Source organism: Vidua macroura, chromosome 3 (assembly GCF_024509145.1).
Source record: "Vidua macroura isolate BioBank_ID:100142 chromosome 3, ASM2450914v1, whole genome shotgun sequence".
Classification (NCBI taxonomy): domain Eukaryota; kingdom Metazoa; phylum Chordata; class Aves; order Passeriformes; family Viduidae; genus Vidua; species Vidua macroura.
This window is the reverse complement of record NC_071573.1, coordinates 21,459,725-21,486,871: the sequence shown is the minus strand read 5'-3', so window position 1 is coordinate 21,486,871 and position 27,147 is coordinate 21,459,725. Positions and strand designations below refer to the sequence as shown.

Below are 27,147 nucleotides of genomic sequence, written 5' to 3'. Positions count from 1 at the left end.
CCGTATATTTTTGGGGAAAACTGATACAATGGCTCCACCCTGGAAGCAACTGTGAATTACACTCTTGTGCAACTACACTTGAGAGACCTCAAGTACAACTGCTTGATTTAAAACCCTTTTTCGTCCATTCTATGGGGTAGAGAGGTAATGTGTGAGCTTCCTGACCCTGTTATGATTAAATTACACCACCCAAAATACACTGGGTGGTGTTCAGGCAGTTACTTACATTTGTACAATTACATTCACAATTTACAACCTGCTGTAAATGTAGATGCCTACAGACTATAAATAGCAATTAAATGGAAGCTTATGTAGTCTCAATCTTGGGCTGAAGTATCTAATTCTGAGTTTATTGTGGTCATAATTCCATAAGTGAAGAACACTGGAGATCTCTGGTATGTCAAAGTACAGGTTTAACAGTTTGAACAAAGTTAAAGGATCTTACCCATTTTGCTGATGCTGACCAAGAAGGAGCCAAACATGTTTGTTCTACACTGGTTTTGTAGTGAGTGCAAGAACTGAAACCATAGATAAAATTCTGGGTATTTATTTTATGGAGGTCTAAGAGAGAAAACTTTTAAAAGCCATTTACTCATTCACTATTTTGATGAGTATACTTTTACTTTTAAGTCACACTAGATTGTGGACTCCAGTGTCACGTATTAACTGCTGACCAATTTTATGGAATTGTGGTGCTGCACTGCTTTTAAACTTCCTTTTTTTTTTTTTTTTTTTGTTAAATCCTTTGACCTTTCCCATTGGCTGTGACTTGTTTTCATGGTATCTTAACTCTACCTAGGAGGCAGACAAGCTTCTAGCCAAACATCAGTTACTCATACATCAGCCAACAGGAATGTGACAGTGAGCTGCTTACTAGTTTGGTTTCCTTCCTTTTTGTACCTTCCTTGTTTTTTGCCTTTTTTTGAAGAACATATATGATCTCTCAGGCCATGGTTTGGCCTGTAGTCATCTTTGCAAGGCGCCTTTTCAGCTGGAAGATACCACCACATGTTCTCCTAATTCCTTCTGAGGAAAAGGAGCAGTAAAGTAACAATCTTTTGTTTCTTTCCAAAAGCACCATTAATCTCATCTGCTACACTCTGTGAACTTTCCCCTGTTTTTTATTACTGGAGAGGCTGCTGAAGGTTTCACAAGAGACACTTTGTAAAGAGTTGGCTCACCCTGTCTAACACCTGAGGTCATAGCTGGGTTCTATCTTGTGGAGTTTTGTTGTTTGTCGCAATTTTTGGGGGGTTGGGGATTTTTTTGGTGGGAGAGTTGTGGCTATTTGGGTTTGGGAATCTTTTGTGTTTTTTGAAGTGGAAGGAGAAATTAGTGACTCACCTGTACTAATTGCACATTGATGCCTTTGGCATTGCTTCAGAACACTTGAGTGCCACCTTGACTTACAGAGTTACAGGACATATTCAGTCCATACTAACTTAATTTGTTCTAGAACCATTAGTTATAAAAATCAGCTTCAAAAATCTTCTTGCTCATAGACCAAGATGGTATTTGAAAATTGCTGTTAAAATGGTGTGTGGTTTGTTTCCTGAAGGAATCCTTTTATTGTAACTTATTATTAGCAAATCCATAGTTTTGGCATGGGTTTTAACCACCAGTGTTGTCAGCTTGTTGTTTCTCCCTCATAAGGACATTAATTGTGCTCACTTTGGGCCTGGCAATGCAGGTGCGCATTTCCCTGGTGTCCTGGAATGCAGCCCAGAAAGAGGTCAGAAATGTTAATTGGCTATGAGGGACTTTCCTTTTCCCCATTTCTCCCATGTGAAATGACTTCCCTGTGCTGCAGAGCTGTGAGTGAGCTTTGTGAGTCACAAGGGGAAAATCCACTGGTTCCTGGAGTGGGCTGCCAGGTGGCACGAGCTGCTACCCCACCTTTCCTCCTAGACTGGGTTCCCCAAGACACTATCCCATCATTGCCTTGGTTAATGGTTTCTCCACAGGCTAGCGAATTCAGACTGCAATTTCGTGCCTAGCATAATCTGAGAGGGGACAGTTCTGCCCAGGTTGTCCATCCCTGGTTCCCTGCCTTGTACAAGAGTTTATTAAGGGCTTGCACAACTGGTTCTAGAGACACTGCAACCTTCTCTAGCCAAGGCTTCACTTCAGTGTAGTGCCTGCTGTGGGCTGGAAGGTAGTATCTCAGAGTCCAAGCTTGACAAGTAAGGGCCTTGGTGGTGGTCCAGGTGCAGCTCCTGTTGTCAAATCATTCCTCCCTCAGTGTCTTCCTTTTCCAAATTAGGAGTTTGCTGTCAAAAATTAAACTAGATGCTGCAGGCTGGAGAATGCTTTGTATGTTTGAGCACCAGCTTGTGTCATAGGCTCCTGATCTTTAGTTCTCTACATGCTCATAGTGACTACTTTTTCAGTGCTAATCTAATCCTGTCTTAATGTTTGAAAAGTGGCAGTATAGGAACAAGTTAGACAATTATGTCTATCACCTGAATTACTTAAAATAATGCTTTGATAGGTTTGTTATGAGCTACTTTTTCCATATTAGTTATCTAAGTTCCAATATATTAAGTGGCATTTAATAAAGGATCGTGTAACTTGTATAACATCCTGGCAGCTGTGTTTCTCATACTTTTTCCTGGGATTCTGGCTTAGCCATGCTAGCACTGTTCTGCTTTATGTCTAGTTTCAGTGTGTTCTCCCATTACTAGACTAGTTTTATGTGGGGGAAGACTGGGTTTTGTTCTGTGCTTGTGTGACTCATGGTGAAGGAGTTCTGCAAAGTGCAATCTAACAGTCACTTTTCTTTTTGTCTTATGTGGTCATCCTTAAAGAGCACATGACCTGGCGCCCGAAGATCACCAAATCATCCTCTACCTGTCACTGCAGCTGGCTCTTGTCAGACAGGTATGTGGAATATTTGGAAATCACTGAGTCATGGGAGGGTGGAAGGACAATCCAGTTGAACAAGACCCAGGCTTGCTAAACAGAGTCCCTTCCTTCCTGCATTGTAACCTGTAACAAACAGTCAGAATATGTTTATGTAAAATATTTTTTAATTCTTATTCTAAAAATAATAATTCTGTAGTATGTGGAGTGGCCTTCCCTAGGGAATGTGTTCAGCTCTAACTCCTGAGCAGTATTGGAACAACCCTGTGTGTGTGGGATGAGCGAGGTGTGTTTATTCCTGTTCCCTGGTGTCTCGCTGTGTCCCGCTGCAGGCCGCTCCAGAGGCTCTCCCGTTATGCCTGGTTCCGTATCGTGCCAGATCGCGCGCTGGGATTGCTTTATTCCAAACTTGGGCACGTTTGACGCGAGGCTTTGGCGTGTGCTGGAGCTCTGCAGCGAGTGGGATTAGTTGGCATTTGAATGCTGCTGCAGGTGTTAACTCATAAAAATGAAGCTGATCAAAAAATGCTCTGCACTGCCTCTCAGAAAAAGTCCCCAAACACTTGGGCTGTGCTTTATTTTTCTGCCCCTTTTTCTTTAAACTGGGGTGTTGTATTTCTTTGTCCTTTCTGTTTAAAAGTTTAAGTCTTTATTGGAGCAGCTTCTGTTTTTTAAATACCTCTCTAGCTAGATTTGAAATTTCATCATTGTAGTTTCTTTCTTTGGCAGGCCTTCTGCTTGCTGCAGTTTTCTCTCCTTAGTCTACACTATGGAGTTGAACAGTTGGGTATTTCTTACTTTCCTGAGATAATTAGGGGAGTTGTGTGTTCATTAGGTTAAACTAATTGTTCCAAGAGAGCACCCTCTTGATAATGTCACTTTTGTAACCCTTTCATAATGAGAGCAGTGTGCTGTGAGCCTGCAATAAGAAAGGATAATTAAAATGGCTTATTTAACTTTCCCATCTGCCTACTGGCCACTTTATGATGCAGTTTGCTCAGGGTCTTTCATTAAAAAACACCCAGCTACCCTTTTTTCTCTCACAGCTTTTGCCTCATAGGGAGATGGTCTGATTTGCTGCCTCTTCTGCTTGCCACGAGTAAAGCATTACAGCTTTTCAGCTGCTATCCTGAAAAATAAAGTGAAGATTTTTGTGGTCATTGTTTTTTTTGTTATTTTCACTGTTACTGGCATTTTAACTCATTACCCTTTCTTTTTTTTTCTGGTTGTAGCCTGTCTTTGCAGTGTTGTTTCATCTCTCTTGTTGCTTCATTTCCCTTCCCTCCTGTTCTTCCATTCAGTCTCTTGTCCCCATGTTCACTTTCCTCTTTTGTCTAGTTCACCTGTGTGTTTTCATCCTTGATGTTGTCCCAGTTGCCTCTGCTCCCACAGCTGTGTGATCTCAGTGTATTATATAGTGTCAGCCTGACCCCTGCGATGGTGCTCCTGCTCTTCTCCCATCAAGTGAGATATAAATCTTTAACGCATACTTGGACAGAGAGGAGATACCTGAGACATCTTTATTTTTAGACTGCTGTAAAATATCCTACTCTTCTTTTGCCAGTTTACTTAATGATAAACATTTGGTAATGCATTTTTAATATCCTTAATTATTTAAAGTATCTAATATATTCTCTTTCTGATTAACTGAAAGATAAATGTTATCTTTTTTGATAGATTGCATTAACTATTAAACATCACAGTTGGGGCTTTCATCAGGCAGTGCTATAATACCAATAAATCAGGCCTTTTCTGCATAGTAGGTTATAATAAACCAGAATGTTTTTCTCAACAAATAGGCCTTTTTGTTTCCATAGTCAGAGTCAATAAATGAGGTAACTGTACCCAGCATTGAAAAATACAGCTATCAGCTTGCATAGATAAGAGTGTTTTCATGGAACTAATCAAGAGAGGCAGCTGACCAGTAGAGTGCCAAGCAAAGCTGGAGCAATTCATCTTCCTTGGATGGCTGTAGAATATTTCCAATAGCACTTGTCTCTGTCACCACTGGGCAAGGCAAAGGGGAAATGGAAAAACATAAGCATCCCTCTGACATGAGATGAGGATGTTACAGAGAAGGAATGGTTATAAAAGTTCATGCAGAGTTGGCATTGGAAACCACCAGCAACCAAGATAAAAAAATATGATAATGAGCTTTTTATGTGTGTGTGTGTGTGTGTGTCTTAAAGACCACTGGAGTCGCTGGGAAGACTTGGAGGGTCTACATCAACCCCAGAGTGTTTTAGTGGATTTTTCAGCCAAACACAGTGTAGAATAACCTGTTCTGTAAGGAGGGTCTCTCAGTCTGGTTTTCCCCCTGAGCTGGAGTACCAGGAGGCCAAGGTCTGTACCTGCTGCAGTGGATATATCCACCTGCAGTGCCTGGCTGGCAGCTGGCCAAGCCCAGTGACAAATGAGACTTGTAGCTCCCAACTCGCAGTGGCTGGTTCAGCTGCTTCTCCTGTTTCTGTGGTAACAGCACTTGGATCAGCAAAACCAAGGTAGAATGAACATTTTAAAGCTCACTGATTTTAATGCATTGCCTTGTTTTTTAAAAAGCAGACCAGTTTCTATGGAAATGACTCTCTAGAGTCAGCAGCACTCTTGTTAGTTTTAAGTGTTGAATCTGCTTTTTTTGGGGGTGGTGGTGTTTGTGACCTTGACTGCCATGTAAATCAGTATTGAATATGTAAAAACAACATATATAGGCATCATGCCATTTTAATACTTGATTAGATCTAACCTTTCTTTTAATGAAAATGGGAAGGGAAAGATGGCTAAGGATCAGCAGCTGAACACTGTAAGTCTCACCAGTTTCCTGTGGACTTCCAACAGACCTCAAGTTTCAAGTGGCACTATCCAGAAAACACTTCCTTCCCAAGTGTCTGGATGTACAGCTAAGATAAACATCAGTTAGGAGACCAGAGAAAATATTTCACCTGTTTTGCCCAGTTTTTGTTTGGTTTCAAGGAGGAGAGACTGCTGTCTGCCCAAAGAGAGGAGCTCTGTTTTAGGAGGTATTCAAGAGGTTCTTTCAGTGATGCTTGGATGTAGGTAGTTCTGGTCTTTCTTTTTCCCAGATTGCCTGCTCTGTTGACCAGCAACATGCTGCTTTTCTGCCTACATCCTAGCCTAGATTGTTCTGGTGATCAAGAACTTGGAAGAAGTTCTTGGCTTGTAGGAAGAACTAAGTAATAACCCATAGATGTATACCTGCTTTCCTGAGGTTCTTGTGAGCTGTAGCAAGTCTGTTTTCAATGGAAGCTCTTGCAAGTCAGTAAAACTTTCTCCTTTCCATGCTATAAAAAGAGATGGAGTGGGTAGTTGTAATGGTTAATTAAGTGTAACTGTCAACTGATGTGAAATTATAAGGCCTGAAAATTCCTCTTAAGGGTTCCTATTTCATTTAACATTTTAAATATTGAAGTTCATTCCACTGTTAGGAAGTATTTTTTACACTCACTCTGTTTTCCTTTTTATACCTATAATTATGACATACTGGCATTGTTTTTAAGGAGACATATAGCATTATTGAAATAAGTCCTACTATATAAGAGGCAGCCTAAACAATCCATATTGTGGCATTATTTCGGTAGTGCTGCAAGATGCTATTTCTGGCCTACTGCAGCATCTTTGCTTCCTAATCAGTGTGATGTGAAAATACCTGTGTGCCATGCAAAACATGTGGTATATTTGTTAACAGAATGATAAATCAGGGAACTGTAACTTCTTCTAATTGTAGGCCCTACATAGACTTGCAGTCCAGCTGAAATAAGATTATTTTAAAGTGCAGTACTTGTAGGGAATTTTAAACTGACAGCCTGCCTCTGATAAAGCCCTGATGTTTCTGGGTGCCATCAGCTTCCATCTTTCTCAAATTAAATAGTTACTTAAATAAAAATACATCTTTCAAAAGAAGTTTGTGTTGACTGCTGCCAAATATCTTGCTTTTGTTGATCTAGAAATTTAGTTTGTATTTCATTGCATGTGGTCTGTTGCAGGTTGTTGTTTCACATAATGCTTTCTGTAAAGGCATAGAGTTCATATTATTTTTGTCCACTGTTTCTAATTATGCAGCAGTACTGTGTAGGCTACTAATGGTCTTACAGCACTAAGGAGTGTTTTTGGACTCAAGTTAATAAATTAGGTGCCAGGGAAACATGATTAATTTTCAAAGCCAGCCATTGCCTGTGACTCTGATGGTACTAGAGGGAAGCGCTAAAATGAGATGTAACCATTGCAGGCCCCATGCTACAGAACAGGATCACTTCAGATTACATTTCTTTCAGCAGTATGTGGCTGCGTGTCCAGCAGACACGGGTTTGCAGGAGTGACCACAACTCACTTTTTTTTGCTGCTCTGTTTCATGTATGTTGCAACAGAGTCAGAGAAGTTCTTGGCTGGCCAGCCTCTGTTAGGGGTATGGACCTACCTGCAGTTTGATCCTAAGTCACTTTCAACATGTAAAACAAAGTCTCAATTTGCATATTCGCACACGAGTAAGGTCAAGTACCCCTACAGTTTTGAAGTCCCTCAGTAAAGGCATTGGTTGCAAGTGTTATTCTTTGCCTGATTCATACTAGCAAATTAGGATTCCCTTCCCAAGTCTTAATCATAGAATAGTTTGAAGAGGACCTTTAGTGATCACCCAGTTCAATACTTGCTCAAAGCAGGATCATCTGGAACAGGTTGCTCCAAGTCTCCTCCAGTTGTTTGATTTGCAGGTTTTCTTTTTCTTCTAATGAACTTTTCCCCAAACTTGTATTTTCTTTATGAATACTCGTGCAGCTCTGAGACAGAGAAATAGAAAGCAATAGAAAGGGTTTTTAGTCCTGAGTGCAAGAAGTCTTGACAGCAGCTTTGTTTTAGCAAGTCAAATTTATATACCTCTGGTATATCTACTGACAGACTTTGTGGACAGGTAAATCTGGGCCCACCATTGTCTGGTCCTGGCTCCAAGTTGTCTTGTCATTGCTAGAATTTTTACATTGTATGAAAATGTGTTCTAGTAAACTGCTGAGGAAACATGGGTGATTAAGCCAAGGTGTTTACCTTTGCAGTAGGCTTTAATAACACATGTGGTTAAAGTAGCTCCACTGACAAGCAGTAATTCATTAAAGCTGAGCAGTCAGTCATGTATCCCAGCCTGAATCCAAGCCAGGACATTCAGCAGTTTTGACACTGTGGGCCAGATGCCAGTTTGGGGTTATGTCTGGAGCAGTCACACTGATCTCCAGGCTTGCGTGGAGTCACCAGTGATACAGTAGTTAACTACCATGGCTCGTGTGTGCACAGCAAGAGAGAAATGTCACTTGGACATTAGGATGAAGTTGTCCTATGAACAGAATATATATACTGCTCCCAGAAGGATACCTGGGACCTAGATAATCAACAACCTCTGTTGTAGCTGCAGGCAGTGTCATTGTTGCTTTCCTTAGTTATGTGCTACTCGTGTTTGAGAGAAGTCTGTGGGGGCGGTGGGAATTTGGCACTGGTGGTATGCCAGGGTAGAACAGTGTCTGTAAAGCTTTGCTAGGTGGGAAGTTCTCATAGTAGAAAAGAAGGAACTACATTCTCCATCCATTAAGAGAAGGAGCAGGAAAGCATACATGAGGAAAAGAAATTTATACACTTTTATGCTTTGTTTTCTGCAGATTTCCAGAGCCACAGAAATGAAATAATTTATGTAACAGTAATTTCAGACACTAGAGAATCTTACAGAAAATCCTCTACATAAAACTTACCAGTAAACAAATGAAAGAAAATCTGCTAAGAAATTCCCTTTTGAACAGATAGCCTAAAATAGTGTACTGGATCACAAAGAGCATGTGATAGACTTGCATTCATTAGAGATGTTAAGTTTTCTGCCAAGTAAGACTTGGTTCTAATAACATACTGCTGCTCTGACTGTCAGTACTGCTCTTTACATCGCTGCTTGCAAATATATTTCTTTTTCTGACAGCATTTTAAATCTTGACTCTTTTACCCTTGAACATTCAAACTTAATTTTAATGTTCTTGATCCAAATCATGAAAGGCTTTGTACAGCCATTACGAGAGACAAAATACAGGATAAATGTGCAATGCTCACCCCCAGGTGAAGAGCCAGCCACCCATCCTAGAAAATGGAGCTGAGAGTTGGGCATCTGTGGTGGATATGTTTTCATCATAGAATCACCATGCCAAAGGATGGGAGGGTTGATTGGATCAGGTCTGCTGCTCTTGTTTATAAGTAGGGATTTAGTAATGCTGCAGACTTCTTTCTCTGGAATGTGTGGGTTTTATTCAAGCAGTGCAGTCTGTTAGTTTTGGCATCCTGTTTTGATAGTAGAAGGTGCATAAGCAGAACTTCTTCAGAATTTCTGTTTATTTGTTATTATTTTTGAGGTATAATGTGGGACTGAAAGACTGATGTGTTCTCTTGTTATTTCTACCTCATCTCCTTCTAGATTTCAGATGCTATAGACCATCTTCAAGAAGCCCTGCAGCTGTGCAAAGATGACATGAATTCGCTTCATCTACTGGCCCTCCTCTTTTCAGCTCAGAAGCACTATCAGCATGCACTGGATGTTATCAACATGGCTGTTGTTGAATACCCAGAAAGCTTTAGGTAAGAGTTGTTGCCCAGTGCCATACATCCAGTCAGGAATGAATTGCTCACTAGCTGTTGTTCTCAGTTATACACAAGGAGCCTGTTAAATTATGTGTTGCACGTGTCACTCTCCTTCTGGAGATGGTATTCTTTTACTCTGTCTTCACAGTCTTTCTGTAATCCTTACACTTGCTTTCTTTTCCAGTATTTGTCTTTCTGTATTGTGCTGATGGTGTTGTTTCCTGTAGTTTTTTGTATTTCACTTTATATGTGGAGAAATGAGTGTGACATGTGTCTGTATCACAAGTAATTTTATATTTGGTAACTCCCTTGTTAAAAACACTTTCTTCTTGCAATGACCATTGTTTTGATGCTCATCTATGACACAACTTGCTGCAATATGACAGCTGGGGAAAAAGATCAGTTGAAAATCACAAGCTGTGATAATGTATAGTTGAGAGAAAGGACGATTTGCCAGCCTAGGAGTAGGTTTGAATCAGCACAGACTTCTTGGAGCCAAAGGCTTCCACTGTTCTATGTTTGACTCAGACCCTCATCCATCTGAGGGAGGTAAATTGAATTCCATGCAATTTACTGTCATGACCTTTCAAAACAATGAATTTGTCTGTTCTGTGCAAAAATTAAAGCTACTGTGATATTCTCTGGTGATTTAATACTAGCTGAGTTTCTCAGCCAAACTGCAGAAAATCCTATTGCATTGCTGGAAAAGCAACTTTCAGTTGGAATTGCCTATACTTAAGTCGTGTTCTAAACCTGTGCATCGTTGTCTTTAGATAGCCTGCATTTTCAGTAGCCAGAGAGAGCAGCTTCCACAGGTTTAGTCTAGAAACTGAGTGGAATATTGTCTAAATAGAGCAAAGGAAGGTCATAGGAAGATTGAGGCTGTGTAGATGTGAGCTTGAGTGCTTTAGGATCTCTCAAAATTACAGCGCTGTATCAGCATATAATGCTTTTATTGCAAACTATCATTGCCATTTAAAATTGCTTTGCTGCCTGTGTTTTTGAGGTTAGTTACATGGTGTATATGAGGAGCTAAGACTTCACTTCTTTGAGAATGAAGTGGAAATTAGGAATGGAAAATCTTTTAAAATGAAGCCAGCTCTGCTCTTTAGATTGTGAACATAGGTATGACTGAAGCAGGAAATAGCCCAGTGGCTGCTGAATTGTATTTTAGGGTTTAAAAGTAATAAAGTAAAAACCCGTCATAGAGTCAAAGATCACATTGCACAGTCAGATATCAGATGTTTGTTGAAAACTAGAAAAACACCTAAAGATACACAAGACAGAGGAAAAAGTTGTTTATGTCAGGAGAAGAGTGTTTGCCTTGTCCGATTGACCAACTGGTCCATCATGTCCTGGATCTTTCCCCCAGCAGTTACTGATTATTTATCTTTCAGGGAGGACAAAACATAGCAAGCATTGTATGCAAAATAGCTTGGAGGGCTGCTGGGTGGGTTCTTCTGTGCTGTCTGGTAATCTGATTTCCCCAAAGCTGAAAAGAATATTATCTCTTATGTTTCTGTGAGTGCAAATTTTGATGTGCACAAAGACCTTTGCCAAGGAATAGCAGAATAGGTTGTTTTTGATAGAAACAGTTAGTATTGGTAGTGAAGGCCCAGGTTCATGCTTGCTCCTAGACAGAGCCTTGCTAAAGTGTGTGCCCTTGGAAGGGCCCCTCTTTGCTCCCTGCACACTCAGGGGTGTGTAACAACACTGACAGTGAGACTCATTCACAGGTACACATGGATGGAGGAGATGGGGCTGGCTTCTTGCCTCTGCTCTGTGACTGCCCCGTCTACATGTGGGTCTTTCTCTTAACCAGCCAGCAAATAAATCATTGGTGAGGGAATGGAGAAAGAATGTCAGAGTTGCAAGGCAAGAAAAAAAAAAAAAAAGCTTAAAAATAGAATTAAACAAGTATTTCTGAAAAAAGGAATGGGAATCCAATAAGGAGGGGAAAAGCAAGAATAACAGAATACATCTATAGTTTGTACCAAATTTGAAACCATTTTAGGGTTTCTAGTGCAGTTTATGCTAAAGGGCTTTACTGCTTTGTAAAACCTCTTTGAAGGGACAAAGACTTGATGCTATTGTGTATCTCCAGTTGCTACTGCCTTACAGAAAAACGCTAATTTTACTCCTGTATAGAATGACTGCAAGATGTTTCATGTAAATAGCGTAGGCAAGTTCAACTGCATGATTTTAAAGCTATATTTAAAAGTGGTTGATTATTTTTCCCAATTCACATTTATATGAACCAGGCAACTGTGTAATGTGGTGCCTGGGGGCTCCCTTCCTAATGACATCTCTTTTTGGAAGCACAGTTTGATGGCATGTATCAAGAAAAGATGATGAAAGCTGATTTAAGGGACCGTAGGGCTCTGTAGATGGCAGGAGAAAAAAAAAAAACCAACCCAGAAGCATTACCTAGATGTATATCCTAAATAAAAGAAAGCGTAAAATGTAAAAAATTAAGGACTTAGCTGACCCAAGCTACAGCCATCTCATACTGTTTCCCTGGTCTCTGTATGTAATTAAAATGAGTTAGTTCCTGCTTTTTGGTTTTATATTAAATCCTTTCATTACAAATTTTAAAGAAGAAATTTTTTAGGATTGGTCATGTAGTTGGCTGTTGGCTGAAATAGTTGGAAAAAATAAACTGCATTGCTCAGCTAACACACAACATCCTTTGACATGAACTTCATAATACTGACCCAAATATGTCTGAAAGTGCCCCTTGTTCATGTGTTTAAGCATTAACTGCACATTTCAGAGGTTGATGTGGTGCTCAGGGACAAGGGAGGTGTAGGCACTGAATACAGTGAAAGATGCAGTGGTTTGGACTGAGTTGTTAAAGAGCTGGATATCCAAAAGGCACAAAATAAACCTAGGAAGATGACTTCTTGAAAGGTGGCATGTAGTAACAAATCCATTACATTCCTGTGAGTGAATGACTGACTTAATTTGAATTCTTGAATGTATTGTCAAGCAATAACAGAGGAAGACTTCATAAAAGAAGAATGAGAGCCAGCTATGCTGAACATTCTGCAAGCTGGGGTGAGCCAGAAGAAATATGCTGTCTTGCTATGACCATAAAAGATAGAAATAGCAACCTTTACATGGAAGGTATTATCTGAAAAATTGCTGATGCCTCTCTATGGGGTGAGACTGCTCAGGATAAAACTTAGTGATTTTACATTCTGTCAATGATGGTGTGCTGTTAAAAGAAGCAAATGAATGTAGTACCAACAGTTGGCTTTGGTATATATTTTTGAAAGAACAATGTTCAGCACATTTGAGTAAGAAGACTCCTGTTAGCATCAGGTGTCTCCCCTCCAGGTAAGTAATGCTAATCATAAGCCTTTCTGAAGATGAGTTCCTAACTCAAAGGCCGGCCTTTGGGTAGTGTTCTACCTGAGTCTGGCAGTGATTACCTTCACAGGCTTGTCTCAGGGAAGAAATAACGTTAGTGAACATTCCTTTGCCCTCCAGATGAACTTCTTAAAGTAATTCATTGTTTAAAAAGCAAAATTCTTTTGAAATAAAGTCTGTATCCACCTCACAGTGTTCCATGCAGAAGTCCCATGGGTCTAGCAGCCTGCAGAATCTACCACAGAGTTTAACATGCTCCTTTATTTTCAGCTAGTAATATTTCCTCTTTCCAGTTTTGCTTGTATAGAAGTGGTTTTGCCTTCCTAATTCAGCCCCTCTTCCAGATTACTGTTTTGCTCTCTGGTCATCTTTTAGCTTTAATTGGTTAGCTTCCAGCAGTGGAAAAAAATGAATGTCTATACCAAGTATAAAGTTGGAAATAGCATATCAATCTATTCTGTTGTTCACTGGGTAGTTTCATGTCTCCTGGATGGCTTCCCATTATGTTAGAACAATACAGTCCTCTGGCATAACATGTCACAACATCTAATTGCTGCCCAGTGTGATGGTGAATATTTTGTTAAATGATCATGTCTTTGTGGCAGTTCTGCATGTTGCACAGGGGTTGTAACTCTCTTAAATGAACAGAAGTTAATATTCCTTCTCTTTCTAGACTGTAAGTCACTATTCTGTTGCTCTCAGAGTCTGTAAACTGGTTACAAAGAGAAATAACAAAACTTCTAGGAAGCACTGCTGTTCTACATGTGAAGACTCAAAAAGAAACAGGTGGGTTGGTATTCTGGAGCAATGTAGGTGTCAAATGCAGGAGCTTTTGTTCTACAAAAAGCTAGCACAAAAGTAATTACTGTAAATGGAGTGAAAAAAAAGTCTTAGAAGGCCAATAAATATTAAATGTGTATCTTGGAAAGTGTTTATAAAAAAGGAAGTAAATTCTGCTTAGGGAATTGTAAGTGTTCTTGGTGTTGGTGTTGTTTTAGCAGAAATTGTTTTTTTGTTGTTACCGCCAGCCCTTAAAATACAAAGTTCTCTTCTGGATTAGAAGTGGTTTACTGACAGAAAATGTACTTGATTTCATCACTGCTACATTAATTTCATTAAGGCCTTGTGAAGTAATCGTCTGGCAAGATTTATTTGTCATAGTCTGGTGCAGACTTACTGTGGGGCGAGCTATTCTGGAATATAAGTACTGTCATTTACCAGGTGCTTCCATTTGCCTCAGGAAAAAACCCTAACCCTGATGTAAAATCAGGATCTCAAAATGCAGGATTAAATTGTCATTTCTAGTTTGAATTCTCTTTCCATTGTTTGTCAAGCTCTTTCTTGTATGTTGAAAATAAACAACTTGTGCCTTCTTTGAGCCATATCTTTATGGGTACTGATAGAGTCCAGCAGTGCTGTTGACAGCAGTAAAGTATATCTGTGTTCTTGCCTATAATCTTCATGGAGAACAGAGTCAGTTGTCCCTCAGTCAATGGTTTGCCCACCTTTGTGTTGTGGCAGATCTATACAGTCACTGTTAAGTGAAGATTGTTGTGCCCCCTACCCCTCCCACCTCACCACCAGGTATTACAGCTGTGCATGCCCTGGAGTGGTTTTACCACTATTCTCATGGAAGTAGGTGGTCTCAGCCTTAGAGAATCAGATCAGCCCATTTATATGATTCCAGTTCATCATTAGGCAGGAGGCAAGGAAGCCAGTACATCTTGGTGAGAGAACAGCTTGTTAAAATTCTCAGAATACTGTTTTGTTTTAATTCCTCAAGGGTGTAAGATCTAAAGCAAGGACAGATTAATATTTTGGCTGTGGCATTTGATCATGCTAGACAATTTTATAAATAGGATATTCAAAACTCTTAAGGGTGGAGCTTTTGTAAGCTAACTTGTTGTAGTGGTGTGTTCACATCCTGGCTGGTGAGAGTGACCCAAAAATGTTTTTTATTTCTTTATTGACGCCCCAGACAATAATGCACAATAATAAAAACTGAAAGAATGTATTTAATATAACAGTGCTGTGCTACAAGAATACAAAATGTGTTAGGCTTGTGTGATTCACTAAAGCAAGGGAGATGTGGAGATGGAAGGGTTAAGCTGGGGTTTTTGCTGTAGTAACCATGAATGTTTGCTTCTGTTGGCATGTTACAATTCTTTGTTTTTTATAGAATTGACCTTAAAAAACCTTGCTGATGTATTGCAATAATTGGTCCGATACTCTGTAGAAATAGTAATGATATTTAGTATTTGTATGGCAAATATATGAAGGAAGAGATTTAAGGTTGTCTCCTGGCGTCTATTAAAGATAACACAGATACCTAGAGCTAAAAAAAAAATTAAGAAATCCTAGGGTGCATTTTTCTGGTTTGGATTTATTTTCACACTTCTGGCACTGCTCCTCTCACCCCCCATGATGAAGAAACAAAATGAATTTGTGAGTTACAGTATCCAAGATTGGATTCCTCTTTTGGCAGGTTCAAATTGACATATGCATGCTTCTCTAAGGGTTGCAGTCTGATCTAAGACAAAAATTCAGCAGGTGAGCATGGTAGCCTTTTATTCACCAGCTTCATGTGGTGGAAAGGAATATCCCCCTAGTAAATGTCTGTTTGTGCCAGGAATGGATGTGTGTTAGTGTACATGTCAATCTATCTTAAAATTACAGGGCTGGATTCAAAGGTAACTGGAGAGAATTCTATTCCCTCATAGCAGAGGGTTCAGGATATGAATAAAAGGAGTTAAGTGGAGCTTTGAGAGGAAACCTACTGCAGACTAATTTTCTTAGTATGGTATGAAAAGAAGGAACAGATAAGCAGTTTTCCAGCCTTAACAGTAATGGTTCAAATCTTTCCTCTGGATGAAAAGCCAATTTTATTTCATAATAATTTCTTTTCTCTAGTATCTGAGTAAATGGCTACTGTCTCCATGCATTTAAGTCCTTTATAGTGAGCAGCAGTGCTTCTAGTTGTTTGTTTTGGAATTGCAGAGGTAACACTAGTTTTGCAAATGCAGATATAAGGAATTTAAGAATAGATTCAAAAGTGCAGGAATAGCATGGCTCATTTGAGTTACAAGCCACAGGTTCTGTACTTCAGAGCTCTGTATATCTGCCTTACCAATGAGTTAGTCCTCCCAACATACACTTTGCTCCCTACTAAGAGCCATTTTCTTTTGAACAGCTGCAGCATGTTCTGCTTTATATTCAAAGGAAGTGTTTAGGAGCCCTGATTGTCTACACTGGGTACCAGAGTATATTGAAAAATAGCATGTGTGTATTATATGGGCAGCAGAGTCATTGTCAGTAGGAACTTTTAGAAATGGAGTTTAGCCATAGTGTGTGCATGTAGGGGTTATCCAAGGTGAGAAGGGACTTAGTAATTGAGGCCCCTATGTTTCTGCCAGGTGATTTTGTGACTTCCAAAGGTAGACCTGGATCATAGAGATCCCAAGGAGAACCTAAGGCATGCTTGCTGCCTGGAAATCAAAAAGGGAACCAAAGAAGAAAAGTGGTGTTGGTGTTGGAAACCCAGCTCTAAACTTTCCTCTCTTGCTGTGGGGCTACACAGGTATTCAGTGGGGCTGAATGGGGTGCCAGCTTTTATTAGCAAATTCAGACAGCGGTTCTGCCAGAAAAAAGGGTTTTGGAACCTTCCTGAACTCCTTCAAGGCACTGTCAAAATATGGATAAAGGAGAAAATAAAATATCCAGCTTGTCTTATTTTTTTTGTTGCTTCACATCTGATGAAGATGAAGGTTCGAAAAGTCTACTGTCAAACACACAGATACAATAATCTGAAATTGTTTCCTTAGGCTCTCAGAAACTGATTACCAGGGAAGTAAGGGAAAATATTTTCTGAATTTTCTGAGACCTTTAAAAAGTCTCAAATGCAAGGATGAACAAGAGTCTTTTTTTTTTTTGTGGGGAATTGGTTTTTGAAAATTAAAAATAGATTTCGCTGAGAATTACTGTTGATAATTGTTACTGAAAAACAGATCCTGAAATAAAAGAGGCATAGACGTTATGCTTAGCAAATTGTTTTTCAATGCAGGAAATTTCCAAGAAGCCTGCAGTGCAGTCAAGCTATGTTGTCTTGAGATGAGTAGAGTATAATGCTCTGATCACTCAGTGAAAGGGGTGGCTTTTTTTTTCCAGCTGGAAATTTCAGACTTGAGTGACTTTTGCTCTAATGTCCTAGGAGTATTTATTTATCTAATGAGAAGAGCACAAAATGTTTTGATTTGTATTTTCTTCAAAAAGAAGAGGGAGGGGGGATTTATTCAGATGTTCTGAAGAACTTACCAGGGAACACTAAGCACAGTAATTTTTCAGCCACAGATGTATTTTTTACCTTCTGAAAACAGGGAAAGACCTTGCTCTTTACTGTCTTAGAAATATTTGCAGTAATTGGCAGTTATTGCATCTTAGATGGTAAGTCAGCTTCTGTTGCCATTGTCATTAATTTCTGCAGAACCAAATATGTAAGCAGGCACAGTCATACTATTTGATATTAGTCACTATTGATGTTACTTAATATTTTAGTCTCTGTTTGTAAAGGAAAGATAATGAATGATAAATGCAGGTGTTATCATGGAGAGATTGTAACCTAGAAATTCTGTATTACCAACATATCTTAGAAAATATCATGACATATTTCCTATTTTGCTAACATTTTTACAACAGGAAAGAGATAATATGAATAATTTTACTTTCCCTTATTCAATTTTACCTTGAATTGACACTTTCTGTTTTGTATGTATTTTGGCATTACATTTGTTATAAGGCTGTATTTTAGGAGGAAGAGGGAATATCAGGATGGAGTGCTAAATGGCCTAATCAAGCAGCACAGTCATTAGCAGAGTTTTTTCCTACATATACCTACAGAAAATTCAACCCAGAATGATGCAAGTATGACATAGAATTGTGTTTCTGAGCACTGTGGCTGGACGTGTGAACCTTTGGAAATTAATGCAGTGAACTCTATTCCATATGTCTCTATCAGCTGGAGAAGTGGCCAGAGGTTGATATCTACCACCTCAAATCAAGTTCATACCAGTAAGCAGTTGAATTGAAATTCATAGTGAGTAGACTCCTGGACATTTTTTAATACTATTTTTTTCTTGTATTTTTTCCTTCTGCAGTCTGGCCATTTTTATCTGCCATCTGGGTGCTTCTGGTGACTTGAGATTTTCCTGTCGTTTTTCTTGTATTTTTTCAGGACAAGGTAAATGTGTTTCCATCGATGGTAGGTCATGTAGTAGAGTAGGGGTCTGAACCCAGCTGGGAATATACATGTTCCTGCAGTCTGTGTAACAAACAGGAGAGATGACCAGTTGGCAAGGAGCTCTGTTGCTGAGTGAAAGAGGAAACCCTGCCTTCTGCCCCATGCATTTTATCAGTCAGCCATTTTGTATGATCTTCAAAATGTAGGCGCTTTCTCTGTTGGGAAGAAAAAGAGAAAACTCTTCCGCTTGGCATTTCAGTCATGTTTAAGTCTGCAGTAGCACACAGTAGGAATGACGTAACCCAGCATGATCCAAAGGGATACGGTACAGCTGTGAGGAGCAGCTTTAAGTCTTCTCCAGCCCTGCACCAACCATTGCAGCAGAAGTGCTTTGAGAGGCCAATGCGATGCAGCACTGCAGAATAGCACTTGAGGAGAAGAATATACAGCATCTCCCACCCCCAGGTGCACGTGCCAGAGGCCCCACCAGGAGGAGTGGAACTCCCTGCCGGACAAAGATGCAGAAATGACAGATGGGCACTGAGTAGCCTGGATCTCTGAGCTTTGCAAGGCAGGTGTTAAGAATGAGTACTTGAGGCAGCTTAAAAAAGCAGCAGCAAGGGTATCAGTAAAATCCAGATTTCTCAGATGCAGTCATATTTCAGTCAGATTTTGCAGTGCAGCCTCAAAAAGAGGTGGGGATGCTCCACCACAACAGGCAAGGCACTGGTGGTAAATAGCACTGCATAGCAGCCAAGGACTCTGAGAGCAGCAGCGTCAGGGATTTTCCTGGCCTGCACAAAGCGGTCTCCAAGGCTTTGATGTCCCATGCAGTGTGTTAGGACAAAGCTAGCAGTAATGTGGACCTCAGGAAGCTGCTGGTAGGTGGCATGGGGCCAGTGTTCATTTAAGATAGTTCATGTTGCTGCCATCCAGCTGTGCTGATCTCACCCCTGGAGGATTTTTAATCTATGTGGGATTGATTTAATCTACACTCTTCCTACATCTCCAGAAAGAATGGCTCCTGAGAGGGGGAGCACTGAGACTCTGGCTGCCTTTGAGCCACCACTATAGTGCTGTTCTGTAGTAGGATTTGTTGAAAGCTGTGCACAGTAATATTGGGAGTTTATTGTTTGGAAGTATTTGTGGTTTGTTTGGTTTTCTTTGCATCCAGAATGCTTTTATGAATTAGTGCTATTTCATACACTTTATATGTAGAAGTCAGGATGCATATACTAAATTATCTTTTCATGAAAAACATTCTTCTGAAACTATACTGGATGGTACATTTTCTTGTTCATTGCTCTGCTGTTAAAGCAGATGGAAGTGTCTGGAGTCTCCTTTGTTGCCAGGGGTATAAGCTATGTCCCATCTTAATCAAGAGGCTGCACATTGTCAGTTTGGAAATGCCAACTGAAATAAGGTTTTTGTTTTTAAAGTCCACTTAAGGATAAAAAAGATTCAATATATATGGGCTCTTTGGAGCCTTCGCACTAGATGATTTTCAAATATAAAAGGGATTGAAGCCTGCTCTACTAGCAGCTCTGCAATTATGTTGCTTCTTTTTCTGTGGGAACCAGCAGTTGCCTGCTGCTTCACTGGCCCCCTGCAAACGTCAGGGTTTCCACAGCAGGGTCATGGTCCTGTGCAAAATGCCTTTGGAGAAGAGGAAGGGAGATCCTGCAGGATAATGATGTCCAAATATGTGTTGTGCAAGGCAAGAAAATTTGAATTTGAAAGCCTGTGGTCTTTGGTGTTATTTCGCTTCTCTGTACTGCCCTAGACAGGGTGTATTTCTTAGTTTTGGCAGGCAGATTTTATCCCACATGTGTTAGACTGCTTTTGAGCAAAGCCCAGTTACATTTCTTCCAATTGGGAAAAGAAAAAGCAAAATGCATCTGGATCAAGACGTTGTTTTAAAAGGTTCGATGGATATACAGGGAAAGGAGGACAGCAAAGCAAGCTTGACTTAAGGCTTACCCTTTCACTTAATTTCTGGGGTGATGTAGAAACAAACATGTTAAATTTCTACAATGTTAGTTTATTATTTAAGAACTGTGATGATACTATGAAGGACAGTATCTAAATAAGCTGCTGCAGAGAGATTTTATTCAGCTCATTAGCTGGGATAGCAACACTGAAAAGTGTATAGGGAATTCTAGTACAGATTTTTGATGTTCTAGAGGTCAGTCTAGTCTTAAAAGAAAAAAATAACTTCTTCAGATGCCTCACTGGCTCAAAACATACCTAATCCTTGCAAGATTTTTTTAATTGATGTTCATCAGTTATTAATTTAAACTTTACTCATTTCTCCACCTAGATCTCCTGCAAACTTCTGGTGCAAAAACTGTATTTTAGATAAGGCAGTATCTACTTCTGATCTCATCTAATTGGCCTTTGCACATGGCAGAACAAATGTCTCATATGGTTTAGCAACTTGCACCCTAAACCTGGGAATTCTGGGCATAAAAAATATCATAGCTGAACTATCATTTATTTTTTCTCTAAGACAGTCTAAGCAACAGTAAAGTTGCAGTGCCACAAAAAGATAGAAGCAGTACTCACAAATTATGTATTCCAGCAGGTACTTATTATTTGCCTACATAGATGTGGCCATTAGTCTGGGATTAGTTGCCAGACATACAAGAGACAGAAATCATGGTTTTAGGTGTCACTGTAAGCACTGTTGTTACAGGGAAGAACCAGTGAAGCAGTTCTGTATCTAAACAGCACCTTAAGGAAATCATGTTTCTTACAGGGTAGGGCAGATTTGCCCTTAAGCACTTATGAGGCTGTAATAAGCTGTAAGACTGGTTGCAAATAATGTCACAGCTGAAAAAAAAAAAGTGCTGCTCAGTCATTAAGGACAAAGCCCTGTAGAGGTTCTCAAAAATGAATGAATAAATTTGAAACACTTCCTCTGATGTGTGAACTCTGAAATTAACACCACACTAAGAATAGTACAGGGTGTCAGCTCTGAGGGCGGAAGGGAAAGAGAAGATACTCTCATCTAGTCTTCTGTAGCATTTGAATTGCTTAAAGCTTAAGCTAAGTAGCATAAATGGCTACATCTGGCATTTTAGAAGTTAACTAAATAGTGCTGTAGTAGAAATATCCCTGATCATTGGCTTGACCCAAACCTTGAGCAATGCTTACTGCTGGAAAGCAAGTGTACAAGCGGATGTATTTTCTGACCTTGGCACTTGTTTAGTGCTTACAGTCACACGCAAGCAGGTTCTGTGTGGGCTGTTGGCCTTTTAAGAAAATGCTTAGTGTCTGGATTTCAAGCTGAAGAGAAGGAAAGCCAGGCTGTTTTACCCTACCCAATAGGAGAAAAAAGCACAGCTGAGAGTGGTGCAGATGGTCTGAAGCAGACTGGCACATTGTACTGGAGTATCAGCATCAGATGACTACCTTAAAAAGTGAGGTTCTGTCATCTCCCAGTTTTCACTGGGGATCTCATAAGCCGCTTTTCCAAGATTATCCATAATAGCCGTTTGTCTAGCTGAAAATATCCCCCACAAGAACAAGAAGAAAATTATGTGAAATCCGAATATATTAAAGGCCAAGAAAGAGAGCATATTTATTCTTTTCTTATGAATGTTAAACCTCATCAGACTAAGCTGATGAAAATATAATGAAATTAAAAAATTGCAGTGCTGCAGGATGTGTTTTCTACATGTTGTGCTTCCTGGCTCCAGGCATTTTTCCCCATCAAATTCAATGGTCAGTCAGCAAATTTTATTAAGGTTGATTGCCAGTTTCTCTTGTACCTCATAGCCACTGCTAAGAGCATTAATTTTCCAGGGAGGAAGTCACTGCTCCCTTGCACAGTGCAGAGTCCATCTAAATTCCCTCACAGTTGTAGTGTGTATTGTGAACAATGTTGATTATGTTCTCAGCACTTAAATAGTGCTGTTAAACTGCTGCTCAAGAGTGTGCCCTATTTGGCACAAAAGCATTTTGAGTTTGGGCTTGGAATAGAATTTGCAAAGGGGACTGAGCACCGAGCTGGTACTTTCTGAAGTTTAAGGCTGCAGTTGCGTCGAGGTTTTATATAACAAATACTTCATGCCTTAGTCAGGGCCACTTGTAGTGACAGTTACTATAGTAACAAAACAAAGTTTCTAGCTAGTGAAGGAGCATTTCCAATGAGCAGGACATCAGTTTCTGATCCAGCCACTGAAATATGCTTATTTATCAGTTTTGTGTGCAATGCTATTTTAATAGCTACTACTGTATTTTCAAGCATATTTAGAAATTTTCATATGTTTGCTCTTGGTGTGTTGTTTTTTTTTTTCCTAAAACCTATGGAGGGACTTGCTCCTTTTGCCTTCAAATGGAAATGTTCTAATTATATTCCTGCTTTTTAAACTTGTTTTTCTAAAGAAATGGGGATTATGCGGTTGGGCTTTTTATACCTTGAACGCTTTTGGAAATACTGGCTGATTTAAAACAAGTTTTGACAGTGTGTTAGAAGTCTTGAAAATAAGTTTCTGCAAGTTTTCTAAAAGCAGCCTGCTGAGTCAAGGCTGGAGGGGGCAGGCAGAGCCAAGCCATGTGGTACCAGGGTTAGCAGCAGCCAGCAATACAGCAGGGACGACACACGGGGACATGGCAGCAGCACCGCCAGGGGCTGCTGGCTCCGGGAGAAGGAGTGGCTGGGGGAAACAGAGACAGATTGCACTGAGGACAGATGCAGAGGATGCAAATCTGTAGGAAGTTGCACACCACCTGGGAAAGGACAGTTTGTGGCATTTAAGTCAAGACTGTATAAATGCATACTGTTTGTTTTTGTGTCTAATCTGCTCATTTGCATGTGTAACAAACCATAGCAGAATGAGTAAGGAAGGAAAGGAGGGAAGCTGCAAGTGATAATCAGCACATCCGAACAAAACTTCCACATGTTGGAGGTGAGGTAAAAGGCTGGCTCTCAGCAAGGCCTGCAGGAATGGACTTCTCTTGGAAACCAGGGAATGGTACTTCTTGGGTTTTCACAGAAATTCTAGCCTTGAAGTGGCTGTCTGGTTAAATAACAGCAGAAAGAATTATTATTCTATTAATAAAAAGGTCTTGTAAAACTTCAGTGGAGAGCTTTTCTGTTGCCAAACGGTTGTTTCATGAGGAGCAGAAAGACATTTTTAAAGAAAGCATGGCATTTGCTAAAGCAAGCTGAAAGCACAGGAATGGCCCCAAAGCTGTGATTGCTTGGACAGTCTGCCTGTGGGTTTCCTTATACTGGCTTCATAAATTAAAGGAATGTTGTTTTTTTTAAGTAATCCCTAACCCTCTCTTCTATTGTCTGTAAATTGTCTTTTCCAAATTTTGGTTACTTTATGTTCAAATGGCTCGTGAAATACCAATTTACATTATGAGCCTCCAATAAAACTGAGTTTGTTACTGCACTGTATTTCCTCCTTCCAGCAACAGCTACTCTGTCTTACCAATTCTTCAGCCATTTGGTGGCAGAGTATTTGGAGCACCAGGCAAGGAAATGGAGGTGAGGAAAATAGAAGGGAAAGGAGTAAAAGAAGGCTAAAAATCTGTTCTTTGGAGTTGAGGGAAGGTGGAAAAATCCATCTGAAGCTTTTATGTAGTTTTTTTGGGGCTGTTCCTGTAACTCAGAAAATTGGGTAATTTACCTTTTCTGCATAGTGAGAGGTTGTTTTTCTAACAGTAGACAGGGAGCAAAAAGCTGTTCTTTTGCAAAAGCACATTTCCTGGATGATGTATAACTGTAGTAAACCATTTCAGCTCCAGACTCCTTGCAGTGATACTCTGAATTTCCCAGAAGCCCTGTGATGCTTCAAACATTTTGTAATCAATTTGTACACCAGTGAAATGCATCTGTGATTGGAGAAGAGTAGAACAGCTGCGTAACAGGGACCAATAGTATGTATCTGATTAGGCTGTGAAGTTAGGAAGAACAATCTGCAAATTGAAGTCGACAAGGTGGTTGTAGAGAAGCAGAATATAGAGAACAGAGCTGGAGTTTTACCGTGTCATATAAGCTAGCAGCTGTGTGAGAAATGTGACTTAGGCTCCTTAATATCATCAGTTAATTAAGACTTGGGTTTTACATTTAATTTAAAAGAATGTCCTAACAAGGGATGGGATGGGTATTAAAATGTTTGAGTCTTAAGGAGACAAATGTAATCTTCAAAGCTCTAAATAAAAGCAATTTAGTTCAAAGTGTTAAGGAAAGCTGGCCATATATAAGTGAATCTACCTCTTTCATTTGACAATTGGAAGGAATTTTTTTGGCTTCCCTTAAATCAGCTACAGCACTGAATCCCATAATAGAACATTCTAAAATTAGTAGAACTGGCTGACTTTTCTGTCTCTGCTGCACAGTTCTGGTTAGGGTTATTAATAAAGAATTTTTGCTTTCCTCTCGGTTTTAATAAATTAATTATAGGATGAGTTAATGCAGGCAGTAAGTTTCAGACTTCATTCTACTGTTTTGTTTTCCCAAGAGCATTTAACTTTGTGTTGTGGTATAGCAGCTCTAAGAGTACAACAGTTTCTGCATGATGTCTTCTGCATAAGTGTTCTTGTGATCAGTGGTCAACAAACTAATGCTTGTGGGTTGGACAGGTTCATCCCTTGGGTTTTTCTAGAACAAAATTCCCAAAGCTGTAGATCACAGTTCCCAGGAGGATGGTGGTGTTGAAAACAGATAGCAATGCAATAGTTGGTGTAATTCCATTCTATGGGTACAAGGGCCTGAAATGCTGAAATCACGGCTTTTCGGGTTGTCCCTTTCTCCTTCTGCCAGTCCACCATGCTCATAAAAAATGTATTCATAGGTGCTTCAGGGACTGGTCTGTGCTGTAAAACTGAAGAAAAATTGTCTAAGGATCCAAGTGGAGACACAATTTAGAGCAGTCATAGTATTTCTTCCACTCTTGTAATTTAGGCCTGCTTCCTGAGTAGCAATAATAAACCATGGAATGACTCATTTGACAAGGTAAGTTAAACTTTTATTTATGGCAGCAGAAGAAAAAATTGGATGTGTCCTGACACCCTGCCCATGGGAGAGGAGAGGAAGAGATGAGTCCAGTGCCCTGGCTGGTTTTTCAAACTTGTACAGGGAGTGTCACAGTTGTGTTGTTTATCCAGGGAGGGTTCATATATGTGAGCAGAGCCTCTGTGTGCTGCTGCAGGTGCTGCCCACAGTGGAATGTGGTGTCTTTAATTGGGGTGGAGCTGTACCAAGCCACATCAGGCTGCCCTGTCAGTGCAATTAGCTGCTTTAACAAGAGGGAGCACAGCTTACGTGAAGGCAAAATGTTTCAGTGGTTTAATTCATTTCCCAGGCTGGTCTTTGCTGGTCTTTGCTCCTATAGAACTGTGTTATTAAGCAAACCAAGTAGATGATGTATTTTACAACTTAAAATAGTGTCTCCATGGTAGCTTTTATGGACTTGGGCATTATATGCTCTGTGGTGGTTCTGATGCAGCAGCTTTGCAAAAGTGTTATTTTTGTACTTGAGGCTTCAGTTGTCCATTGGTTGTAGTCCTGAACATAAATACCAGAATTGGTGTCCTTTGGAAAGAGCAAACCACTCAGAAGAAATGGCAGTCTGAAGGACATAAATCTGCAGGGATTACTGAAGCAGACTTCAGCAGATTTGGGTCAGTCAAGCATATCACATTATTACTTCATTTTCAGAGGTAAAATGAAGCTGTTTGGGTAGCTGGAATCACATGAAAAACCCTGCATTGACATTGATTGAATGGCAGGTATTACATGAAAAATAAACTTGGACCTGGAGAGACCTGACGGAGCTGTGATCTTGGCCTAGAACAGGAGGAGAAAGGTATTGGGGAAAATTTAATGACAAAGTCAGTATCTGTCAAATCTGCCAAATGTCACTATTGTAGAACCTCATTAGAAATAAGGAACAAAATGGAAGAAAAACATGGGAAAAAAAATCAGTCATGCCATAAGTAGTCATAAATCTGATGCATTAGGAATATGTTAGCTTCCAACAGAGCTGATGTTTCTCCAAAGTAATTCCTTCTCTGTCTCATTTATGCTAAAAGTGCATTGTAACTCACATGTCTCTATTTTTACTAATGTCTCTAGGGCCTCCAGGAAAAGGATATCCAAGAAGTTTATTGAGTGTTATTCTGAATATTCTGTACAGGAATTGATCTTAAGGATGTAAATTGCAGTACTATTTTGTCAGCATGTTGGGTTTTATGTTGCCATTTCTGCTGGAAAGAACCATTCACACAAGCTGGTGCAGGATATCCTTGACCTGTGGGTAGGAAGCACTGCAGTTATCCTGAGGAAGGATACAGTTGCAGTGTCCTGGAATTGCTCAAGCAGGATACTTGTGCCTGCCTCTTGAGGCAGGGTAGCAGTAAGCTATCCTAGCTCTTGGTGTCAGCCACTAACTTTCCCTTTTCTACATGTGGCTTCACTTTCCTGGGTAGCCACACAGTGTAGCTCTTGGCTGAGCCAAAACCACAGGTTGTGTGTGTGTGAAAGCAATAATTCACTATAGCTGCCTCATTCATTCTGCATACCTTCCCACCATTCCTACATTCTTTTTCTTCAAAGACCCTTTTATATGGCAGATGGACTTGATACTTTCATATGCTCTTCCCTCTCAGTTCTAATTCTAGCCCAGTTTGGGCCTGTGACTTGATAAACACTTGCAAAGTGCTCTTATTGCAAATTCAGCTTGGTATGTGTATATACTGAAGCTTTTATAGCTAGTCTTGCCATTTTACTTCTTCTTGGAGTCATCTTGTGCTGAAGCCTGATGAACAGGGTAATTATTTGAAAAAGGATTACAGCTCTGAAGCTTTTTGACTAAGGCTGAAGGATATATATATTAAATTAAATATATTAAATGGCACATAATTTTAAACACCACCTGGATTTCTAATGAATTAAATCTGTTCAAGAGCAAAGAACACCTTTTTATCTGTATGGTTCAACTGTTTTTAAGCCAAGATTTTATGACAAGATTTAGTTTATGCCATATATCTACAGTCAAGGAAAATAAAAATACCAGCTCTTCCATGGATGCATCTTGGTGTTGGTAGTCTGT

General features: G+C 39.8%; 1 protein-coding gene across 3 annotated transcripts in view; it reads left to right on the top strand.

The window, feature by feature from the left end:
• Nucleotides 1-27,147, top strand: part of TTC7A (tetratricopeptide repeat domain 7A) — a 171,610-nt gene that overhangs the window by 70,883 nt on the left and 73,580 nt on the right. For all 3 annotated transcript variants that reach the window (XM_053972466.1, XM_053972465.1, XM_053972467.1), the window contains 2 exons: nucleotides 2,808-2,880; nucleotides 9,311-9,471. In XM_053972466.1, coding sequence (XP_053828441.1) covers nucleotides 2,808-2,880; nucleotides 9,311-9,471 — 234 coding nt within the window. The remainder of the gene's footprint in view (nucleotides 1-2,807; nucleotides 2,881-9,310; nucleotides 9,472-27,147) is intronic.